The sequence below is a fragment of the Podarcis erhardii genome, assembly GCF_964252035.2.
Source record: "Podarcis erhardii genome assembly, chromosome: 13".
In the NCBI taxonomy this organism is placed as follows: domain Eukaryota; kingdom Metazoa; phylum Chordata; class Lepidosauria; order Squamata; family Lacertidae; genus Podarcis; species Podarcis erhardii.
Window position 1 is genome coordinate 19700998 of NC_138502.1, and position 20153 is coordinate 19721150.

General features: G+C 50.1%; 2 protein-coding genes across 2 annotated transcripts in view; both read right to left on the reverse strand.

Moving 5' to 3' along the window:
• Window positions 1-20153, reverse strand: part of LOC309327718 (sulfotransferase 1A1-like) — a 137409-nt gene that overhangs the window by 101028 nt on the left and 16228 nt on the right. The window lies entirely within an intron of this gene.
• LOC309327703 (uncharacterized protein) lies at window positions 3166-12277 on the reverse strand. Its single transcript, XM_081837102.1, has 4 exons — window positions 12098-12277; window positions 6902-7916; window positions 5717-5918; window positions 3166-4480 (listed from the first exon to the last, which is right to left on the reverse strand). Exons 2-4 carry the CDS (start codon window positions 7724-7726, stop codon window positions 3831-3833), a joined length of 1677 nt encoding a protein of 558 aa, XP_081693228.1. The 5' UTR covers window positions 7727-7916; window positions 12098-12277; the 3' UTR covers window positions 3166-3830.

Genomic DNA, 20153 nt, shown 5'->3' on the forward strand with positions numbered 1-20153 from the left:
AGGTAAAGGAACCCCTGACCCGTGACCGACTCTGGGGTTGCGGCACTCATCTCGCTTTATTGGCCGAGGGAGCCAACGTACAGCTTCTGGCTGTACCTTCCCGCCCGAGTGGTACCAATTTATCTACTTGTACTTTGACATACTTTTGAACTGCTAGGTTGGCAGGAGCTGGGGCAGAGCAATGGGAGCTCACTCCGCTGCGGGGATTTGAACCGCCGACCTTCTGAACAGCAAGTCCTAGGCTCTGTGGTTTAACCCACAGCGCCAAACCGCATCCCTCTTATAAATTATAAAGGTAAAGGGGTCCCTGACCAATAGGTCCAGTCGTGACCGACTCTGAGGTTGCGCGCTCATCTCGCTTTATTGGCTGAAGGAGCTGGCGTACAGCTTCCGGGTCATGTGGCCAGCATGACTAAGTCACTTCTGGCGAACCAGAGCAGCGCACGGAAACACTGTTTACCTTCCCGCCGGAGCGGTACCTTTTGATCTACTTGTACTTTGTGCTTTCGAACTGCTAGGTTGGCAGGAGCAGGGACTGAGCAATGTGAGCTCACTCTGTCGCGGGGATACGAACCGCTGACATTCTGATAGGCAAGTCCTAAGCTCTGTGGTTTAACCCACAGTGCCATCTGCGTCCCATAAATTATAGGCATCTTCAAATATCCTAAGAGCTGTCACATGGAAAACTGAGCAATTTCTCTTAAGAAGCTTCCTGTTGGGGCTGGGCTGCTGTTTCTTTTCCTAGAGATCCACCCAAAGAATCTTGTCCCACCGTTTGCGGGACCCAGCACCAAATATTGAACAATGAAGAGCATCTGACTCCTACCCACATTGCCAAACTCCCCAAATGTAACATATTGCAGGTGGGGCTGAGAATCTAGTTCAGCCTTCTGAAAAATATGCACGACTGAAGTGTTCATGCAAGACATAAGAAGTTTATGGAATAAACATAGGAACAGACTCAAAACTACTTGCAAGGTCAAAAGAAAGAACGTAACACTTACCCAATCTGTAGTTCAGCCCAGTCTAATTGGTGATGTTAAATATATGGGAGAACCAAGCTGGATGTTTAGAAATACATTTCAAGGCTCCTGAACTGGGGCCCAGTTCCAAACTGGACCATTTCCTACCAATCCTGAAATAAGGAAGAATATTATAGTACCCTATAAATATATTCCTAATAATCCTTTCTGGGTCTCCCACATATTTAACGTTACCAGTTACACTAGGCTATAGATTGGGTAAGTGTTATTCTTTCCTTTGATGTTGCAAGTTATTGTTTGGAGTCTTCTTCTCTCTTTATTCCCATAAACCTATTTATGGGAAAGTCTTGCATGAATGCAGCAATGCACGGCATAAAAAGGGCTCCTCGGTCTCAGACGGCGCCAAAGAGGTTGAAGTGCAAGGATGGCGCTGAGCGGAGTCAGCCAGAGCCACGTGCAGCCGGTTTGGGACGAGATTCCGTCCCTTTCGGAGAACATCAGCGTGGGGGTCAGGTAAGCCCGCCCTGTCGGGCAGGGACCCTCTCCCGATGACGAGGCCACTGCCCAACCCTTCTCCTCTTTACTCTCGTTTCCCGCAAGCTGACCTTCTTCTCCCCCTCCTCCCGTAGCACCGGCCCCTTCAGGGAGCCCGTCTGCCGCCTCGACGTGGAGATCATCCTCCGCGGCCTCAGCTACCTGAGCTCCGTGGTTGTCTACAACCTGCTCAGGGAGCCTTTGAACTCTACGGTGAGTCTCTCTCCCTTCCCGTCACTTCGGTTCCTCTTTCGCCCCTTCGCGCCGCTCCGTCCTCTCTGTCTAACGCTCCTGCCTTCGCTTCTTCCGCAGCTGCCGAGCCCAGACATTCAGGTGGTAATGGACGTCAACGTCTAGGCTCCTAGATAACAGCGTCATCGTCTCCATCGACAGCCGCCCGTCATGCTGACCTCCAAGTACCAGAGAAGCTAGGCCAAAGAAGCAGCCGGTGCCCTCCGCCGAAATGCCGCCTGGATGTGGCAGCCTCGACCACGTCCCTCCCCCGCCCCCAATAAACCTGCTTTTAGCTTTCACTGCTCTCCTGGAGTCTCCTTAGGACACATATATTTTGTTTTTTAAAAGGGGAGGACTCAAAAATTCTGCATGAAGAGACAATGAAGCCTGGGCCGAGTATGGTTGGTGCAAATCAAAACATATTTGCATATATTTGGGTGTGGAGGGGTTTGAATAAATTGCATAAATGAGGGAAGAGCAGAGCACTCACTGACTAGCTGGGTGTTGGCTGGAAGAGGAGAGAAGCAAGGAGGCCATACGAGAATTTTTAAAAGTATCGTATTGTCCCAAGCCTTGCCTATCATGTAGAGTGGACAGAATGTGGACTAGAACAGTGTTTCGCAAACTTGGGTCTCCTGCTTCGGATGAACCACAACTCCCATCATCCCTAGCAAGCAGGACAAGTGGTCAGGAGTGATGGGAACTGTAGTCCAAAAACAGCTGGAGACCCAGGTTTGGAAGATATTATACTAGAATCATGAATGGGAATTGTGGGCTTTCTGAGTGGGCTTTGCAGCACTCTGAAGATGGCAGTAACTCAAGAGGTTTCAGGAAGAGATTTTTGGAGTTTCCCTCTTCCTCCCTCTTGTGGCCCTTCTTACTCACAGTCCCTCATTTTCAACAGGGCGATGCTAAGAAAGGACTGAAGGGCTGGCAGCATTGGCCTCATCCCACTGGCTCATCCTCACCAGCAAAGGGCTCTTTCTGTAACCCCAGAGTGTGAACAGCAAGCAGAGGCCTTGGCAGGGATGCTTTCCTTACGCACGTCACCTGTTCAGACTCCAATTTACATGTGTTTTGACTCACACAAGGGAGCTCACAAACGAGTCAAGCAAGTTAATAGCTTTGGAAAATCCTCTGTTGCACAGAACATGAAGAGCCCTTTGCTACATTGGAGGAAAAGGCCAAGGTGTGCAAGTAGCATGGGATGGCGTTTCTCTGGAACAGGGGGGCAACGCTGAGGGCCAGATGGAAAGCCTGTGGGGCCCTTTGAATGCCAGCTGCCAATCCCAAGCATTTGAGGCAGGGGAGAGCTCCTGTTACCAGAACGTCCAGACACCCAGATTCTCAGTGCCGTCATTGTCACCTCCTCTTTGTGTACTCCCGTACCAGTGAAACCCTGTGTTGACAACTCTCCTGTATATCAAAGCTGTAATTTCCACCACCACCCAGAAAAAAAAAACAAAGTACCAGAGCAGCTTCCCCAAGAGGGATCTCCACTGTTCTGAAGATTCCCCGCTTCCCCAAATACAGAATGGACGGTCTTCTCTAAAAAATACATTGCTTTTGTTTTGCTACAAAGGTATGATCTTGGCATACGGAAATACAGGCTGTGTTATGTAACAATAAACCTGTCTAGAGGACTAGAAGATCTATCGCCTTTCCTATAAAAAAGAGAAAAATTGAGAAAGAGAGAGAGAGAGAGAGAGAGAGACATTCAGCTGGTGCCACCACAATGTTATCGGTTCAAGAAGCCAAGCCAAGCCAAGCCAAGCCAAGCAAGACTGGGCATCTTCTTGGACCGCTCAGTCTGGTTGTGCTGTGGAGCTTCTGGCAAGACACAAAATGGGATCTGGAAACCAGCCACACTGTCCCTCCCGCTTTGCACGTAAATAGAATTCATTCTAACTAAGCCATCCCTGACAGATAATGATCTGCAGACATCAAGCTGAAGGGACACCAGTCATCTGGCCCACAACGGCACCAAACTTGGCGGTGAGCACGGTCCACGCTTTGGCCCCCGGCGAACTCTCGGCACAGGGCAATTCGGGTTTCCTTCCGTCGGGGGAAGATCTTCCGCTAAGTCGTGTGGGTTCTCCGATGCCGAACGAGGTGCGAGTTCTGCCCAAACTTCTTCCCGCACTCGGGGCATTTGTACGGTCTCTCTCCCGTGTGGGTGATCTGGTGGCGGATGAGGTCGGAGCTCCAGCGGAACTTCTTGCCGCACTGGCTGCACCCGTAAGGGCGTTCCCTGGCGTGGGACGCTCGGTGCCTGGTCAGCTCCGAGCTCTGGTAAAAGCTCCGGCTGCACTGGGCGCAGCGGAAGGGTCTTTCCGAGGCGTGGGTCCTCTGGTGCCGGGTCAGCTGGGAGGTGTGGCCGAAGCACTTGCCGCACTGGGGGCACTGGTGGGGCTTTTCCCCCGTGTGGATTCTCTGGTGGGTGAGCAGGTGCGAGTTGCGGCTGAACGTTTTCCCGCATTCTGAGCACCGGTGGAGGGGCTTTCCTGCCGGGTGGGAGGCTCCGCTGGGGACGGGGCGCGCAGCCGGATTCTCTCCCGTTTCACCGCACCTCTCTTCGCGAGGCTGGCTGGCTCTCTCGCCCCCACGGTTTTCAGCCGCCACGTTCTCCTGGGAATTCCCGGACGGAAACGCCCTGGGAGGCTCCACTTCCATGGCACCTCCTTGCAGAGGGTTCTCCTCTCGGCTCCCGTTTACCATCAGGGCACCTGCTGGGATAAGAAAAAGAGAAGGGCATTGTCACACTTTGCCAGGACGCCGCCTGCCGCCTACAGAGCCAGGCTGGCAACCTGTCTCTGGCATCGTGAAAGCAAAATGCACGCACTCTTACTGTCCCTCTTTATTAGGGGTTGTTCCTATTTCCTGGTCCCCATCAATGTTGCTGTTATCATTGGCATCTGTTTGTCTCGAGACACAAATAAATTGCTGCCCCTGCTTCGCCTCTCGCTTTTTGCATTTCAGGGACTTCAAGCTGAAATGCTCTTCGTGCACAGCTACTAGCACGGCTGTTCTTCAGAATTCACCCTCCCTCATCTGGGCTCTAGAAATTAAATCACCACACAAAGTAATGGGTCCATCTTGTCTGCAGTGCCAAATGAGTGGAAACCGCAGGGAAGCGGGCTAAGCCTTTGGAGAAACGTAAAAACTATTCAAACAGGAAAGTGGCCTGCATGTCTGGGGTGCTGTAGGGCAGGGATGGGGAACCTGTGGAACCCCCCTGACTTCCTTGGACTCAAAACTCCCATCAGCCTCAGACAGCATGGCCAGTGGTGAGGGGAACTGGGAGTCCAGCATCACCCACAAGGCCCAAGGTTTCCCCCACCCTGTTTGCACCCTGCATTGCAGATCACTCTCCCTAGTCACACCCTCTTCTGGTCCTGCTTTGCACCCTTCCCTGAGTGATTTTGGACTGGCTAGTGTGTGCCCTTGACCTCTGCTAAGGCCTCTTCCTAGGCTAGATGGGAGGATGGTGTGTGGTGTGTGTGTACACAAACAGATTACTGCACAAAGGTAAAAAAATATTATTAATATTATTAATTTATTTATACCCATTCCCCCCTGATTGCTGTTCTGCCCAATTTGGCCAATGGCTTCACCCACCAATGGCATGCAGCCCTCAAAAGGTTGTCCAGAAGGTAAGGTGGCACTCAGGCTAAAAAAGTTTCCCCATCGCTAATACAGACTCTGCATGTGTATGAGCCAGACTATAGGTGGGTTGCCTGCATGGCCAGTTGCTTTCTGGTGCTGATGAGAGCCACAGTCCAAAACATCTGGAGGGTACCAGGTTGGCCTGTGTTTTATGAGAAAGGCAAGTAAAAACTGAAACAAACCAAGAGGACTGGGTCCAGCAACCTTCAGTCTCTGGGCCTAGGAAAACATCCCCAGAACCTCCCATTGCACCCAAAGCCTCCTCCATTAAAACCAGGGGCTCCTCTTGTATTTCTTACCTGTTTCCTGAAGTCCTCGGGGCTCCTGTTTGGGGATGCAGGGCATCTTGAGAGCAGGGATGAGGGGAGGCTGGTTTAGTGTTACTTCTGTCGAGGATAAGCAGTCGAGATGGGGCAGCAGTGGGGCAGGAGGTTCCCAGGGAGCTCCGGGCAGAATCATCTCTTGCGGGCTTACCTGCTCAACTTTCACCCGTACTGTAACCTGGCCATGAGGGACAACAACATGCCATTAGGAAGGAAACAGCCTCTCTCAAGGCCCCCCTCCATCACCTTTAAAGCACAGGAAGAAAGACACTGTGACCCTCCAGCTATCGCTAGACCAGCTCCCATCACTCCTGACTCTTGGACACTGATGGCAGTTGTCGTAGGGGCACAGCTTTCTCTCCTTTTGCTTTATTTAGCTTTTTCTCGCAAGGAAAATGCTTCAGTCCTCTGCTCATTTAGGTTGGCCTTTTCTGTACCTTTCCAGCTCTGCAATACCCTTCTGAGAGCAAGTGAACACCAGCCTGCACATTCCCCTTCTCAATTGTCTTCCCTTGTTATCCTTCATATATTTAAACCAGGCGTGGATCACCTCCTGCCCTCCAGATGTTGCCCATCTCCCACAATTCCTGACCACTGTTAATGCTTCCTGGGGCAGATGGGACTTGTAGTTCCAGCAACATATGTAGGGCCAATGGTTCTTTTAAATCCGCGGTTCCCAACATGGGGCACACGCACCACAGGGGGGCAATTTGAGAACGAGTTATTAACAGTTAATGGCCTTTTAGGCTTCCTCCACATGAATAGGAGTTCACTTTTTGAATAATAAGAATTATATGTCACGGGGATTTTAGAGATGCTTAGGTGGGGCATGGCCAAAAAAAGGTTGGGAACCACTGTTTTAGACTGTACACCCCTTGGGGCAGGGACTTGTCTCTCTTTATTTATGTGAAGCACTGAACACTTGGTTAAGGGTTTTATACAGAAACGCCTTGATGGATTCTTGAGGAAACTTCTGGAGGTGTTGTTGGGGGAACTAGAATGCTATGGGGACTGTGGCTGGAGGCTCCATTATTATTATTATTATTATTATTATTATTATTATTATTATTATTATTATTATTATACCACCCTTCATTGGAGGATCTCAGGGTGGTCCACAAAATAAAACCTCTCTGTCACCATGACGTAAAGCGTCCTCACCTGTTGCTCCCACATGCCTGCCTCTCGCCGTCCCATCTGGTAGCCTTCCACTAGAGCCACCGCCTGGGCACACGTCTCTGGGCCTCGCTCCCACACCCAGTTCTGGATCTCCTGGGGCAAGATGGTCAGGAACTGCTCGAGGATCAGCAGCTCCAGGATCTGCTCCTTAGTGCGGCTCTCGGGCTTCAGCCAGCGGCGACAGAGCTCCCTCAGCCTCCGGCAAGCCTCCCGAGGGCCTTCCGAGTCCTGGTAGCGGAACTGCCGGAAGCGCTGGCGCTGCATCTCCACGCTGGGCCCGGCCTCCCCTCGCAGGCCGGAGGACTTCGACTTCCTGTGGTCACCCCGATTGCTCCTGGCGTCCAGGCCGTTGTGGGGCGGTTGGCCTTTCCCGCTGAGGGCCGGCATGAGGCGGGTCACCCACTCTCCCCTCGGCCACTGGCAGGTTTCGGCCGCCCTCTCGAAGGACGACAGGTAGGCCTCGATGTCGTCCACGGGCGCCAGCTCAGGGAGCTGGAGGTTCCCCCAGGCAGGCGGTGGGGGTGGCACTGCCACGGGGGTCTGCACCATCTCCTGGCACTGAACCTCCCACAGCTGCGGGATGGGGTCGCTTCTCACCTGAGGAGGGGTCGCCCACCTCAGTAAATCGCTAATGGTGCCGGCCTGGACGACGAGGGGAGCCTTCCCTGCGGCATCCCATTCCCACCCTGCTTCGGGGCATGGCGGACCAGGCTCCTCCATTTTCACCCGCGGCGGCAGCGTGTCTTCTAACGGGTACAAAAAATGGAGGCCCAGCGCCGGAGGAGGCACTTCCTGTGTGGCGGCCATTTTCCCTCCAACCTTCCCCTCAGCAAAAAGGAGGAATCCCCTGGCCGGTGCCAACTGGGGCCAGTCAGAAGAGGCTGTTCAGACAATCCACACGTCTCCGTGAGCCGGACAAGGGTGATCAGGGCCAACAGCGGGCAAATGTTACCTTAACAGTGGCAAAGTGATGATGCGGCAGCAAGAGGACTCCTCCCTGAAACATAAAGCCAAAACACCACTGAGAATTAGGCTCGTAAGGAACGGGCTCCACCCCAAAGTGGCTGAGAACTGCGCTCCTGTTGTGTTGGGTCAGTAGGAGTTTGGAATTCAATTAGTGCCTATGTCCTTTTAAATATTTCTATGACCTTTTACATGTGTTTGTGGGAGGGGGAATTATTGTTTTGTTTTACCTATTTATTTTTTGCTTCTATCCTATATTTTTATCTTGCGAACCAACCTGAGATCTTCGCATGAAGGACAGCATATAAATTGAATAAATAATAATAAAGAAAATGGGTCCTGCAGCAAAACGCTGCAATGCTGAGTGCTGCTTTTCAGGATTCTAGATACACTGTGCCATTCCTTCTGCCCCCAAACCTCTACCCCAAGTCAGTCAGGATCCTAAAGCCCCTTTTCCCCCTAAATGCTTTTTTTTTTAATTCTACAAACTTTGGGGTCTCTCCCCCCACCCCAAGCCTGCTGACCTCTTCTTCTTGTGCATTTTGGTCACATAAGCATCAGCACTCACAGTCTGGAGATAAAAAGTAGACAGAACACCAGGCATTGATAGACCCTCCCTTCCTCCAGAAATGTATCTAATCCTCTTTTAAAGCCACCCAGGTTGGTGGCCATCACTCCATCTTGTGGCAGGGAAGACTATACGCCAGCAATTCCCAAACTCACCCCCCAGCCCTGGACCACTTGCAAATTGCCAAGAGTCTCAGATGGCAGATCACTTAATGATTTTTCTGCCGGCTCTAGCAATTGTAATGCACTGTGCTAGATGCTGTACGATTCTTAAAAACTGTGTTTCTATTGCTTCTTTTATTTCATACCTGTTTTATTGCAATGCAACCCGAATTCCAAAGAACTCAACTTGTGATACAATGTAAGAAACGCAAGAAGCAATAAAAATACAGTTTGGAAATATTTAAGGCAATGACTCACTGCACTGCCTCCCATTTCTGACCACAAATCCACAGCCATGCCACAGACCAGAAGTTGGGAACCCCTGCTGTAGATGAAGCACCCACTGCACAAAAAAGTGCTTCCTTTTATCCTTCCTGTGTCTCCTGCCAATCGATTTCTTTTGAGAAAACCTGAGTTTTATCTTCATGTGGGGAGCGGAAGGAATTTCTTGCTATCCATTTTCTCCACACTGAACGAGAGCACCCTTCTTAGGAGAAAGGGGCAAGTGGCAGTTCTCTCCTCAAAGCTAGGGCAAAGCAAAAACTAGTGATAGGGCAGGATAATGCAGTACTTTGCCTCTGAGGATCAAAGCACTACTGTTTTAAAATGTTCCAGGTGTAACCGTGCCCTGGAATGCACATTTCTGCACAATTACTTGGCTCTCTCGCGGCCGACAGGTCATCTACAGAGCCTCTGAGCCAAAGAGAATAATATATTGACACTTTATTTAAAAAGATAAAGAGCACGTGAATTGCCTTCCTGGGCCAGACCAAAGGTCCCTTTAGTTCAGCATTCTGAAAGTGCCTGGCCAGATGGGAGGAGCCTCAGCTCACGTGCTTTGTCTGCAGAATGTCCCAGGTTCAATCCTCAGGATCTCCAGTGAAGCAGGAAACACAAATGATCTCTGCCTAAGACCACTACTACTTGGGAGTAAAAGAGTACTGGGCTAGGCAGACCTTGCCTGACCTAAGGGTGGCATGGTAGCTCAGAGTAGAAAGGTCCCAAGTTCAATTCCTAGCATAGTGGGTTTCTTGTTATTTTAAGGATAATGATCATTGAGTGGGTGATGGGTGGGGGGCGGGGGGAGGCAATACTTCTTTCTTCCCTGGAGAGCTGCTGCCAGTTGGAGTAGCAAGTCCTGCGTTAGATTAGCAACTAGTCTGACCTGGTCTAAGGCAGCCTCCTAGGATTTTTAAGGGTCTACAAGCCAATGGAAAGCCAGCAGTCGTCACAGCATCCCATGAAGATGAATGACAGAAGCTCATCAGGCATCCTTTTGCCAGTCCTGTCACTCCAGAGGGCAGGAATAGAACCAATAGGTGGAAATTGCAAAGAAGCAGCTAAACAGGAGGAGAGACATCCTAACAGCGAGAGATGCTTAGTTCTGGGAAGACGTCCCTAGGGAGAAAGTGGGCTCTCCTTCACTGCGGATTCTGCACTAAGCAGGGGGTTTGGACTAGTTAGCCTCTCAGGGACCCTCCAACTCCATAATTCTGTGGTTCCTGCATCTAATTCCAATCACTTCCATTGGATAACTCAATGTGGCATGACTCAAATGTGCCCATTCAGAGCACCAAACCCCTGTGAGCTGCCTGGTACCAATTCTTAGGGATTCTTTGACAAGGTTCGTCCACTAAGACCATGGGAAGTCTGGGAATCATGCGCCAGAATCCCTTGCAAGGTTTCAGAGGATGCTGGGGTGCGTGTGAAGCACTTGGGTTATGCACACATCTGGGCCACACCTCCCAAGTAATGTGCTGCCTCCCAGCTGCCCCAAGAAACCGCTTGCGATGTTTGCAGAACATAGAAAAGGCCCTGCTGCATAAGACCAAAGGCCCATCTTGCTTCCTATTGTGTCGTAAGAATGGAAGAAAAGCCCTGTAGGATCAGGTCGAAGTCCTATCTAGTTCAGCCTCCTGTTTTCACATTGGCCAAACAGACGCCTTTGGGAAGCCCGCAAGCAGAATCTGAACCCAATGCTCTCATTTAGCTTACAATGAACTGGGCCTATGCTCCATTCATTTTTTCTTTTCTTTTCCTAATCTCTTTTTAAAGACATCTAAGCAAGAAGCAGCAAAATACATATGTTAAGTGTGTGCCTCAAGTAAAGTACTTTTTTGTGGCGGGTCTGTCTGGAATCTTCTGCCAATCTACTTCATTAGATGAACCTTGAGCTATAGTGCTATGGGATGGCATGTGGGGGGAGGGACTTCTCACCATGCACCAAGAATGAACTGATCCACAGGCAAGAAGCAATTCTGGCCATGCTTAAACACACAGCCAGGGTGTGTCAGGGAGATCCACCCCCCCCCCGACACACCACAAAAATCCCTTGTAAGAGTTCACAAGCGCGTATGGACCAATGCATATCTGTATGTCATGCACAACATATGCCATACTGCTAACGTATAGGGCAGTCCTTTGGAGTTGAGCACCCATGGATCAGCCACACATAATCCTACCACTGGATGGGATGATGGAGTGAATTCTACCCCTCACCCCCAATACGCCCCTAAAATGTAACAATGGAGCTATGTTCCTTGACTCGCATCCCCTCGCCTTTCTTTGTTGCCATCCCATTTCGCCAAGCATGTGGGAGACCTACTTAGGAGGCTAGCTTGAGCCTATAAAACTCACTCTCCCTGAGATCCCAAGGAATTCTGACTTTCAGGATTCTCCCGTGGCTGTTCCAGGAAAAAGTCTCCTGAGGACCAAGAAGTCCTGGCCCTGGCACATCAGATTCCCACTTACATTTCCCTGCAAATAAATGCAAGAGTCCTGGCTCCCAGCCCTAATTCTAAGAAGTTTTATCTCTTCCTTTTTATAAGAGTGCTGCTTCTAATCTTCCACGCTCTGTCTCCCTAAGGCAGGGATGGAGAATCGGCAGGGCCTCCAGAGGTTGCTGGGACCGGGACGCCCATCCCCCTTGGCCACAGGCCATTTTGGCTGGGGCTGATGGGAGCTGGAGCCCCACAACATCTTGGGCGGAGGGCGCAGGTTCTTTCCCTTGCCCTCGAAGAGCACCGAGGAGCCCAGCCTCGCACCTCCCTTCCTAAGGAAACCCAGCAGTCCTGCTCCTAATCTGCGAGAATTGTAGCCGGTCCCGCTCCCAGAAGTCCTGGCTCCGGCCTCTAAAAAGAACCCAGGAGTCCTACCTCCACCTTCCCGCCCGCGCCCCACACCCCCATCTTAGGAAGCCTGGTGGAGCCCAACCCCAAAGGCGAGAACTAACGGGACCCGGACGAGTACCGGAGCCGCCTCCTCCTCCTCCTCCGCCCGGGAGGACCCAGGCGTCCTGGTGCCGCTAAAGCCCCGGGACCTGCGAAAGGGAATCCCGGCTCCCGCTTCCTGCAAGACCCGCTCCTCCCCGGAGGGACCCAGGAGTCCCGGCTCCAGCTCCGCCCTTTGTTCCGTCCCCCGCCCTCGCCCCGCGCTCCGCTCGCCGGCTGTGCGCGTCTTGGCGCGCCCCGGGCCCGGCTCCGCTACCTGGGCCGGGGCGCCTCCCGCGCGGCGCTCGCTCTCGCGCTCGCTCTCTCTCTCTCAGGGCTCCGGAGGCGGAGGCGGCGGCGGCGGCGGCGGCGTCTCCGCCTCGAGTCCCGCGGCGCCCATCGCGCGCTGCCCGGCCCTGCCTTGCCCTGCCCGCGCGCCGCGCCAGCCCCGCTCGCCTCGCTTGGCCCTGCCCTGGAGGTGGCCGCCAGGTTGGTTCCCGGGCTGCGCCGGAGAGGCTGGGGTTAGTCCCCCCTCCGCAGGGCGGGCACTGGCTGCGATCTCTGTCAGTCACCGCCGAAAGGAAGGGGAAGCCGGCTTGGGACAGCCCCTCGCCCAAAGCGGCAGGGAGGGCGGGCCGGCGAGGGAGGGAGGCCGGGCAGGGCCGCCTTTGCCACGATTGCTCCGCGCTGCAGGCGCCGCGGCCGGGATTGCGCGCAGCCGGGTCGAGCAGGGCGCAGCAGACGCGCCTTTCTTCCCGTTCGATTTCTTGACTTGAATAATAATAATAATAATAATAATAATAATAATAATAATAATAATAATAATAATAATAATATAACAGCGTACCGAAATAGGAGTCGCCGACTTTTTGCTGCTGTTGCTGCATCTTGCGCTGCATTGCCTCTAGGCATGTGCAGAGCGCCTTTCCTTTTAGGAAGGGAACGAGCGTCTGTCTGTTGCGAAACTGCTTCAAAAACGAATCTAGGGTCGTTGTATAGCGAATAGTGTTGCTTCAGCCAGGGAGAAGAGGAGGCAAAGGCCTCTTGCCTAAGAGGAGACCCCCCCCCCAAGGGATGGTCTGGTGTCAGGAGAGGCAGAACTAGGCCAGTTGGATCAATGCAATCAACATACTTTTACAAGGCAGCATGTGGTTTTTAAGAAACCGCAGTGTCCCTGAGCATGTGTGGAGCAACTTGAGGAGAGGAGTTGGCTTGCAAACATATGCACCAAGTGACGTGGTGGAGTATGGTTTCAAAAACTGCCTCATCTTGATTTATTCCGAGAATGGCTTTCAATTTACATAAACGTTCACGGTGGCGCATGTAAAATGGAACAAGCACACAACCCACTCCAAAATCCATGCATAAGTCAAGTAGAGGTGACTCTCAACTTAAGTGGGGGTTACGTTCTGGGTATGCTACATAAAGCCAAAATTGTGTGTAGTGACTACAGTACACTGCAGTCAAAACCCATTGGGTGCAATGGTGGGTGGGATTCCCACAGTTTCCCTACCCCAGATGTCCGCACCCCCTTTTTAATTCCACTGCCCAGCCCATAAAGCAGATTGTGCTCAGGTTAAATGTGTAAAAGTTGTAAGTTACCTGCATGCCAATCCCAACCAACAGACTGAAAGGGCAACATTTTCAGGCAATGTAGTCAAAAGACTATCTATAATAACCTTTCATCAAGGCCTTTGTAGATCAACTTGTGTTATTAACCTAGAGCAGTATTCAGCCGAGGCTCCATCTGCACTATACGTTTAAAGCCCATTTCCAAAGTGGTTTAAGAATCAGTCCTCCTTCCCAGGGCACTCTAGGTCTGTGAGGGCAAAGGGGTCTCCTAACAACTCAATTGTAGACTTCTCAGGTTTCTTTGGAGGAAAGCCATAACTTTAAAAAGTGCTAGGATTATAGTGTGAATTTCTTGTAACATATATGTGGTTTTGACTAACTGCACATTTTTGCAAGAAATCTCCCCTAAATGCAATGCATTTTTGTATGTTAGGTAAAGGTAAAGGTACCCCTGCTCGTACGGGCCAGTCGTGTCCGACTCTAGGGTTGTGCGCCCATCTCACTTAAGAGGCCGGGGGCCAGCGCTGTCCGGAGACACTTCCGGGTCACGTGGCCAGCGTGACGAAACTGCACTGGCGAGCCAGCACCAGCGCAGCACACGGAAACACTGTTTACCTTCCCGCTATAAAGCGGTACCTATTTATCTACTTGCACTTGAGGGTGCTTTCAAACTGCTAGGTGGACAGGAGCTGGGGCCGAAAGACGGGAGCTCACCCTGCTGCGGGGATTCGAACCGCCGACCATGCGATCGGCAAGTCTTAGGCACTGAGGTTTTACCCACAGCACCACCCGTGTCCCTTATTTTGTATGTTATTTTCACTAATATATGCATTTTTATCCCCCTATATAGGCCTTTTTGTAAACATTGGCAGGTTGGGGAACTGTATCCCAGAATTCGAGGTGGAAATTGGGAAAGATGGCTGTGTTTTTGGTTCTCATATTAGAAAGCACAGATTTGATAGAATCAGCTTTAAACGTGAACTAAACTGAATTTATCCTCTCTCTAGAGCAGACCCGTTGAAATTAAGGGACCTAACTTAGTCATGCTCATTCATTTCAGTGGGGCTGCTGTGAGTGAAACATAGTTCAATACTACCTCTGATGCCACAAGGAGATAGCTGAAGGATGTGAACTGCCCTGAGATCTATGGGTATAGGGTGGGATAAAAATTTAATAAATAAATAAAATAATTAAAAATAAACATTAATTATTTTATTTTGGGGGAGTTTTATCTCCTTGTGGAGAGCTTTCCACAGACTCTCGGGTGGGGTGGAAAGCCCCCTTTCCCCTTTGAATTCTCTGAATTTTGGGGGAGCAAGGAAGTGGTCAGAATTGGAAACAAAGAAAAGGGAACCAACGTTTTCATCTCTCAATAGCAGGAGGTCTCTTCTCTGTTCCTTCCTCCATCAAATTTGTACAATTTTAGGACGAGTGCCATGGAAGTAGTAGCAAGGGGGGAATCAACCCTTTTATTGCTCTGCAGAAATCATAATCTTTTACAGACATGAGGTCACGTCTGCGGCATTTTCTGCTCACACACCTTTTTGCAGCGCGCCAGCAAGATGAGCTTGGGAAACAATCAAACCGGGTGAACTCTACAGTGCTTATGCTGATTCTCACTTACTGTCATTTCAGATTCAAAACATCCGTCGTTGTTTACGCCGTCACTGAGCAATTATGCTACAAAAGCAATCCAGTTTTAAATTGGATTCACTCTCCGAGCTTCCTCCAAGAGTCGCTGCAAATTTGTGGGGGTGTTAAGAGACTTCTCGGTTAGAGATCTCTGGCCTTTTCCAGAAATCTACCAGTATTCCATAAGAGGTGGGTGGTGGGGAGTTATGGTGGTGTTACTTCTGCAGCCATACTGAGCTGGGTTTTAAAACAAATAAATAAAAGGGGATCTACTGTGGGTGCAGTTACATAAACCTGCCGTTAGATGGCACACTGAGCCCGGGCAGCGGAGGGCATCGTGTCCCGCCAAATACAACAAATATTTCCCCCCACATTCGCATAACTCAAAACCGATTGTTCATTTGAAGGGCATGAGGGCCTGGGAAGGGCCTAGGCTGCCTTCCAGCCATGTTGTCACATGGCACAGCAGTTGTGTGCATCCTGACAGCATATGCAAGATTTAATCCGGTGCGGCTTTTGGCATACTGCTGCGCGCTTTCTCAAAGCGCCACTGGCGTGTCTGTAAAGTAACTGGAGAAATAGACGCTGAGTGGCTGGGAGTGGGCCACAGCCTTCCTAAATGCCGGCAAAGTCCTTTCCCTGTTTAGCCACAGGCCGGTGGCTGGTCTCAAATGCAGAACCCAAAGTGGTAAAGTCTTGTCTGAGGAGCAAATGCCACCAGATTCAACCGGAATGAAGTGCAATTGAACAGGCATAGGGTAACTCTTCAGCAAGTGTGAGGAACGTTTTTCAGACTGAGGGCCACATTCCGCTGTGGGCAACCTTTCAGGGGCCAGAGGCAAAAATGGATAGAGTGATGAATGCAAATTTCACCTTTGCGCAGTACGCTTGTTTCTACACTCACAAACCCAATCCATCCAAGTAATTAGGGCATTAATGGAGGTGAAGGACACATTCAGCTAGGTAAAAGTATTCAAATAAGGTATGAAGTAGGGCTGGGGAGAGCGGGTATGGTTGAGGAAGGCGTGTGGTCAGACAGAGAAGCCTGAAGGACTGCATTTGCCCCCTGGGCTCAAAACGCCTTACCTCAGATATTACGGAACAGCTGCATCAGTCAAGTATAGTAGGAACCTTTTAAGTTGTCCCTCCCTGAGGAAAAGATGTGTGCAAGCTTGAGGCTGACAGAAATAAAATGCTGCCAAATGTTGAAATGCAACATTTCACCTTCTGAAATGTATAATTTTTCTTTAGTTCAAACTTTGACCTGAAACTGGGATTATATAAATCGAAATTAAATGGAGAAATATGGTTGAAGAAGTGAGATCTGACTGAAACCAAACGTTGCCGTGCGGATTCCTCCTTTTCTGTCTTTCAGCCAGCCATGGTCTCCTCCCTGCCACTCTGTTCCCTTTCCACTTTTTCTCCCACCCCATTTTTAAATGGCAAGATGTGCTACTTCACATCCTTCAAAACATGGTGCAACAGCCCTTGTGCATTTGGAAGCCCCTCCAATCCATGCCCTGAGAGAGAGCTGAGTTGGTAGTGCAGGAGACCTGGGCGGCTTTAAAAGAGGATTTAGACCAGGGGTCAGCAAGGTTTATCTTGCCTGGGCTGGATTGGACCTGCAGAGATCCCTCTGTGGGCCGGAGTGTGCGTGAGCGCGCGGGCCCGTGATTTTCGGTCTCTGCATCTGCACAGATGTGATTTTCGGCATCTGCGTCTGTACAGATGCAATTTTCGGCACCGTGAAAACGAGTCCCTGTGCCGCGCTGCGCCAGTTTAGTGTAGCGCATGAGCAGGCAGCTCAGTTCAGGGGCAGCTCGGGGGCCGGTCAAATGATGTCCGCAGGCCACTTCCAGCCCATGGGCCTTAGGTTGCTGACCCCTGATTTAGACGAATTTGTGGTGGGTAAGTAATGCTTATCAATGGCTACAAGTCACGGCTGTGTTTCACATCCACAAGTGAGGAGAATGGCTGTTGCTTTCTGTTCCTGCTTGTGGGCTCCCTATAGGCGTCTGGTTGGCCACTGTAAGAATAGGATGCTGGACTAGGTGGCTCTTCTTATGTTCTTATATTAAAATTTCTTTAAAAGTCTGTGATGGGTCCCAGGCATTCTGCTTCTTCTCTTACAGCAGGAATGGGGAACCTGTGACTCTAGATGCTGTTGGACTCCAATTCCCATCTGCCGCAGCCAGCAATGCCAATGGTCAGGGATGGTGGAAACTGGAGGGCCACAGGTTCCCCATCCCTGGCTTATACAGGGAAGGGGGCACCTCTCCTGAGATGTTGTTGCCTGTTGAATTGTGAGAGCATCATCTAACAAAAAACAAAGTTTTCCCCCACCTTCTAGTTTTATTCCAACACAAGGTTATCCAGTTTTTCATCACATATACATATACATATACATATTGTCCAGTAGCACCTTACACATACATACCTGTACATATTGTCCAGTAGCACCTTAGAGACCAACTAAGTTTGTTCTGGGTATAAGCTTTCGTGTGCATGCACACTTCTTCAGCTTCAGCTTCATGAATGCTTAAACCCAGAACGAAACTTACGGTAGTTGGTCTCTAAGGTGCTACTGGACTATTTATTTATTTATTTATTTATTTATTTAGACTGTGTCAGACCAGCACGGCTACCTACCTGAATCTATAGAGTCCTATACATATTTAGAGTCTCCTAAGTGCACTCTGGCTTGCTCCCAAGTAAAAGTGCTCATGAGATCATACTGTTAGTGGAGCGAGTGATTAAAAGTCATGCAACTGATCAACCAACAGTGCAATCTTAATCAAGTCAGAAGTTAAATCGCATCGAGGTCAAGGGAGTTTACTCCAAGGAAAGCAGGTTGAGAATTGCAACCTAAGACGAGCTGATACATCTTGATAGTCCCTCTCCTCTGTCTAGACGTTTGTTCCACTTACTTCTCTCCTGCTGAAGGTGTCTGTGAAACCCAAAGGCTTGCACATTTCTGGCCCAGTGTAACATTCTTATACCATTCTGCAAGGACTTTATGATCTGAAACGAGAAACGATGTATGTACTTTTGTAATTCGAGAAAACCTTAATAAAAACATTTTAAAAAGAAAAAATCCATTCTGCTACACATTTCCAGAGTTGGAATGGAGAAGCAAGGACCACGTGGGGCTCCCAACCGTGCCCCCCCACCCCTAGTGACGATGGTGGGTTTCCTGCCCATTAAACCCCTTCCAGGCCCAGCACCTGGTCCTCAGCTCTCTCGCTGTAGCCCCCCTGCCCTCGCTCCCACCCCACTGAGCCCGGGCCTCTCTCCCTTTCCCCCCCCAGGCCCTCGTCGTCTTTCACACTTTCTCATTAAGCTGCTGTCTTTCCCGCGTTGCCAATTTCAGCAGGTTGGGGCAGACCGACCGGTTCGCTTGCCAGAAGTAGGGAAGGTGTGGGGCGGCGGCGGCGGGGGGGGGGAGCGGGGCGGGGGCTTCGTCCCGGCATTGTTCACCCACCCACGATGCGCGCGGCCCCCCGGGACAAATTGCACCGGCCTCTACGAGCCCCGCCTTGCGATCCAAACCTGCTTTGCACCCCGAAAAGTTTGCAACTTGACCTCGGGAGATAGACACGCTTGCATCTGGTAGCGGGGAGGTAACGATGACTGATTTATGGGGGGAAGGAAGGAGACGAGAGGAGCTTGCCTTCTCCCAAGCAGCTGTGTAAAAAGGAGGGGGGAGAAATTGAGACGGATTGGCAGCCACCCCCACCCCCCTATTTTTAAAAGACGTCTCTATTCTTTGAGAATTCCTGCACGATTAAGCCTTTACACGTATGAAATCTCAACCACCTGCCACAGGCCTCCACATGGTTGGAAACTGGGAAGAGATCACCTTAGGATATATTGGGATTAATTCTACATCCAATTTAGATCTTCTCCCCATTCCAGTAAAGACGTTGTATATTTTTGAGCCTACAATCCTATACTTTTGTGTATTATTTTCTTACCCACACACTATTGGAATTGTTTGGTGCTTGATGGTTGTACATGGAAGCTCTTCAGGCAAGCTGGGGGAGGACAAATGATAGCCAAGGATTATTTTCATACTTCCTTACATAGCCCACCTACTTGCTACTCTCCAACACACACTTGCGCAGCATTCATAAGTTTGTTTGTTTTTAAATTAAATCTGGAATGTTATGTACTCATGTTTAAATGATCATAGGGTAAAGGTAGCCCCATATGCCCCATCTCCTGTCTCCCTCCCCTCAATTTTTAAGTAAATAATGGGCCCTGTGGTCTTCTAATTTTTATTTTATTGCAAAGATTTCTGGACCCCATTTTAGGGCTTACATAAAAAGAGTTGAAACATGATTCCAATAAAATACAATCAGAGTTATGGAAAACAACAATGGCAGCAGTTACAGCATTTCAAAAGCCAGCACCCCATTCATATTAATTTAAACAGCAGGCAAGAGCCATTTAAAACCAGCAGTTTTAAACCAACAGCGATATAACACATTTGCAAAGTTCAGCAAGTTAATTAAAAGCAGTTTGGAATGAATGGTTTTTCATGGCCTGTTTAAAAAGCCAGCACTGGAAGGACCTAGGATATGTTCCTTGGGAGTTCTTAGGATATGTGGACACCACCAAAAAGGTCCTCTCTCTAATGCCCAGCCACCTAATTGATCTTGCTGGTGGTCCTGTAAGGCCTGTCTCAAAGCCTGGGTGTTAAGTTGTGGGTGAACATATCAGACGACACAGCGATTCTCCAAACAGCTCTTGTTTATTCACAGGTCAGAACAGAACTGAACTGAACGGTTCAGCCAGCCTGCTTATATAGAGCTCCAGTACAACGTAACTGTAACAACTTTCTGTAACTATCCAATCACTGAATGTCACTTTCGATTCCTTATTTGCATATGTGGACCTGAACTATCTACAGTATCCCCCTGCTGGCCCAGGGTGAGAACTTCAGTACATAACACCGGGTATGTTCATATGGGTGTATGAAATAACTTTGGCCCTAAAACATTTTAGGCTGAAATGAACAGCAGATCCCTAAAACAGCAGCAAAGAGAGCCATAATGAAAGATAAGTGTGGCAGCCCATCTCTACTCTGCTGTCTTCTTCTTCTTCTTCTCTCCCCCCCCCCCCCATCT